The 4636-nt window shown below is 36.0% G+C and overlaps 1 protein-coding gene across 1 annotated transcript; it reads right to left on the reverse strand.

The window, feature by feature from the left end:
- Positions 1-498: 498 nt before the first annotated feature.
- LOC123752735 (uncharacterized) lies at positions 499-3294 on the reverse strand. The gene is made up of 2 exons (XM_069312776.1): positions 1936-3294; positions 499-1619 (listed from the first exon to the last, which is right to left on the reverse strand). Exons 1-2 carry the CDS (start codon positions 2635-2637, stop codon positions 564-566), a joined length of 1758 nt encoding a protein of 585 aa, XP_069168877.1. The 5' UTR covers positions 2638-3294; the 3' UTR covers positions 499-563.
- Positions 3295-4636: the final 1342 nt, after the last annotated feature.

Consider the following 4636-nt stretch of genomic DNA (forward strand, 5'->3'; position numbering starts at 1 on the left):
CTCGCAAAATATATTATTTGTGGGTAATAAAACCCAAAAATTATTTTTTGGGGAATATTATAAAATGCCCAAATTTATTTTTGTAAAGATATTTTATATAATAAATAAAATATTTTGTTCTAAATAAAATGTAAAGTTTTTCACCTAAAAAACAAAGTATTTACTTGTGGTTTTTACTTGGCAAAAATATATTTGTTTGTGAAATAAAACCGCCAAATTTATTTTTTGTAAATAATTTTGAATGTATTTTATAGAATCAATTATATAATTTTAAAAAGTTACCCTTGAATGTGAGATACAAAAAATAAAAAAAAAACTATTAATGGGATTTGGTATTTACGTTTATGGAACATGTCGTTACAGCAGTTGTGGTTTAAATGATTTCTCGCACTTATCCAAACTTGGTATGATAAGGGATATAGAAATGTATAAGTATTTGATTATTATTATTATTATTATTATTATCAAAAATTTTACAGATTTGTACATTATGTCGGCATTTGGAGGTACACCTTTGACCGTATCTCTGGCAAATACATCTGTGATTCATACAAGGCAAGAGTTTACAATGACACTAGAATCTTCCTATAGCGATTATCACTGAGAAAATAATCAGACTGTCTTCGAACGACTTCTCGAAGACCTACTGTCTCACTCTTATTAATTTGATTTGGTATAATTCTGTCTACACATTTATCGAAGTCAGTCCTAGAAAGATACTGATCGATGGTTCCAAATTTGGTGGCCACACGATATAAATCCCTCCGGTGATCACTTTCGATAACTATTCCACTGATGGTACGCATCCCCATCTTCGATTCTCTGTCTGCTTTAGGGATTATGACATTAACTGCATCGTATAAACTTATAGGTGTAACATCTGATGAAGACTGTGACAACATTTTAAAAGCGTTACTCTTCTGGCGCTCCTTCACTCTACTTATTTCTTTTACTTTTTTGACATGCAGGTGATGGGGAGGTTGGTTGTCATTGTCTGCATTGATATTGTTGTTATTTTCGTCGGACTCCGAATCAGTACGAGATGGTGTGTCCCCTGAATTGTTCAGTTGTCTAATTATTATCTTAGGTGATAACACTACAAGAGGAGGCGACAGTGACGAAGGTCGAAGATGAGGCTCTTGTGGTAGTGGAGATGATAATATCATCCCATGATCAGAAGACGAAGGTGTAGTAGGAGCTGCTGCCATTTCTTCATTGTTAACTTGACCCAATGGGGCTTCCGTTACTTTGTTCAGTTCGTCATCTATTATCTTCAGGAGTAAAAATATTGGTGGCAATGATGGTGGTGGTGGTGGGGATGGTGGTGATGGTGGTGAACTTGGTGGCGGAGATCTTATTATTATCATCTCATGATGAGAAGACGAAGGTGTAGTAGGAGCTGTTCCCATTTCTTCATTGTTGACTTCATCTAACGATTCTCCTGTTATTTTGTTCAGCTCGCCATCCATTATCTCCTGGGGTAATAATATTGGTGGTAATGATGGTGGTGGTGGAGGTGGGGAGATTATTATCATCTCAGGCGAAGAACTTGTAGTTGTATTCGAATGTGAAGATATGATGGATTGATGTTGTTGTTGAGGTAATATTGGTGATGATGACTGTAATTAAAAGAAAATATATATAAATACTGTCGCTTCTTGGCTTTACTTTTCTTAATAAATATACATAGGCATCTATTTATGAAATTAACCTTCCAAATATTTATAATTATAATTATCATATGCTATTCCATTATTTGTTGTTAACTCACTCACTCTTTTTGGAAGTTAACTAATGAAGTAGAAATTTTAATGTTTGTCTTTCTTTACAGATTGATTATTTTAATATTGTACAACTCAAGGGAAAGGATATGATGAATATAATCTCAGTATCAATTATCATCTATCTGTCAACCATTAATTAATAAATAGATACCTCTGAATCCCTGGTGTTGATAATCGTTTCTTTCTGGTTCCCAGCCTCAGCAGTCGGTGGTTGACGGCAGTGGTGTTCTTCAACATCTTGTTCTCGACTTCGTTCCTGGTCTCCAATAGGATCATCTTCTTCCTCCTCCTCTTCTTCAATTAGATTCATCGTTAATAAGTCTTCTTCAGTGATATCCTTTCCTTGCAGCTGTTTGTACATCGATGGTGAGAGTTCCGTTTGCATACCGATGGGGGGTTCGATCCCAAAGACCGCCTTGTACGATGACAGTCCAACACCCCGCGAATATGCTATATTCTTATTAAATTGTACGAAGGGAAGATCGGCCGACCAATTGCGAGTTCGATTCTCACACATCCAACTCCCAAGCATTTTTGTAATGTCGCCATTGGCCCGTTCTATGCTTCCCTGACTCTCGGGATGCCGAGGCTTACCGTTTATTAGGATTAACTTGAGCCATAATTCCGTCCGTAACTGATGAATCACTGCCGCCACGAATTCACGGCCGTTGTTGCTTTGCAGATATCGAGGGGCTCCAATGAGCGTAAAGATATCCAGCAAATGACGAGCATCCTCTATCGCCTGTTTAGAGCGAAGAGGTCGGAGAACTGAGAACTTGGTTAGATTGTCTTGGTAATGAAGAATGTAGTTGAACAAACATCCCCCATCCTTATGCATGTCAATCAAATCCATCTATCCTCTCTCTCCGAAACTCTCAGACACGATGGATTTAACTACCCCATTCTTACGCCTGGGAACACGTTTTAAGTTGCAAATTTGACATAAAGAAATGAATAGTTTTACTTCTTCTTGGGTTACGTTAGCAACCGTCCTGCTTACTTGAAAATAAGTTCTTTTTTCTCCCCCATGGCCGACCGCGTTATGGGCGTCGTAAATTGTGTCATATAGTTGCCCCTGGTGTATAAATCTGCGGTATACACTTTAGGGGTCTAATGCGGAGGTTGCTGCTGCTGTTAATGTTGAGCTGATTAACTTGCGTTTTATTTCCCGCTTCAGTCTCTTCTCGGTTTCATCTACGCTGACCAGAATTTCTTCGCCGAACATGTTTATCACATCGTATTGCAACAACAGATCGTATTCACGGGAAGTTTTTGTAGTCTTCTTAAGTTTAGCTGCATTTACTTCACTAATGTATTTCTTTAACTTTTCACGACTAAAATTCTTTCGACGTTCCCCGCGTGGTTTTGACAACATTTTGCGTATCTGAAGGTCAAATTCTTGTTTGTGGCGAACTTCTTCGTCTCTCTTTTCATTTTCACTTCTTTGTCCACAAGTCAATAATGACGCTGGAGCACTTGAAGGTACTGATTCGAGTGTATCCATCGTGTAGGTATCTGATTGACACTGATATCTATGACTGACCCCGCCTTATGTCGTTACCTCGCTTTACCGCGGTCAGATGACGATCGACCAATCACGAGCCGGCTTTCTTTGCTTAATGGGCAGTTACAATTTGTGCATACTTGGACAACTTGTGTACATTCGGCCAGAAATGATAGTGGCCTTGCTGAATTAACGAAGTGAGATGACAGCCTTACATATTAGGCCAAATAGGGAGTTATTGCTATTTGGTACGACATATATATATATATATATATATATATATATATATATATATATATATATATATATATATATATATATATATATATATATATATATATATATATATGTCGTACCTAGTAGCCAGAACTCACTTTTTGGCCTACTATGCAAGGCCCGATTTGCCTAATAAGCCAAGTTTTCCTGAATTAATATATTTTTTCTAATTTTTTTCTTATGAAATGATAAAGCTACCCATTTCATTATGTATGAGGTCAATTTATTTTTATTGTAGTTAAAATTAACGTAGATATATGACCGAACCTAACCAACCCTACCTAACCTAACCTAACCTATCTTTATAGGTTAGGTTTGGTTTGGTAGCAAAAAAAGTTAGGTTAGGTTAGGTTAGGTAGGTTAGGTAGTCGAAAAACAATTAATTCATGAAAACTTGGCTTATTAGGCAAATCGGGCCTTGCATAGTAGGCTGAGAAGTGCGTTCTGGCTACTAGGTACGACATATATATATATATATATATATATATATATATATATATATATATATATATATATATATATGTCGTACCTAGTAGCCAGAACGCACTTCTATGCCTACTATGCAAGGCCCAATTTGCCTAATAAGCCAAGTTTTCATGAATTAGTTGTTTTTCGACTACCTAACCTACCTAACCTAACCTAACCTAACTTTTTCGGCTACCTAACCTAACCTAACCTATAAAGATAGGTTAGGTTAGGTTAGGTAGGGTTGGTTAGGTTCGGTCATATATCTACGTTAATTTTAACTCCAATAAAAAAAAATTGACCTCATACATAATGAAATGGGTAGCTTTATCATTTCATAAGAAAAAAATTAGAGAAAATATATTAATTCAGGAAAACTTGGCTTATTAGGCAAATCGGGCCTTGCATAGTAGGCTGAGAAGTGCGTTCTGGCTATTAGGTACGACATATATATATATATATATATATATATATATATATATATATATATATATATATATATATATATATATATATATATATATATATATATATATATATGTCGTACCTAGTAGCCAGAACGCACTTGTCAGCCTACTATGCAAGGCCCGATTTGCCTATTAAGCCA

This window comes from Procambarus clarkii, chromosome 73 (genome assembly GCF_040958095.1).
Source record: "Procambarus clarkii isolate CNS0578487 chromosome 73, FALCON_Pclarkii_2.0, whole genome shotgun sequence".
NCBI classification, from domain to species: Eukaryota; Metazoa; Arthropoda; class Malacostraca; order Decapoda; family Cambaridae; genus Procambarus; species Procambarus clarkii.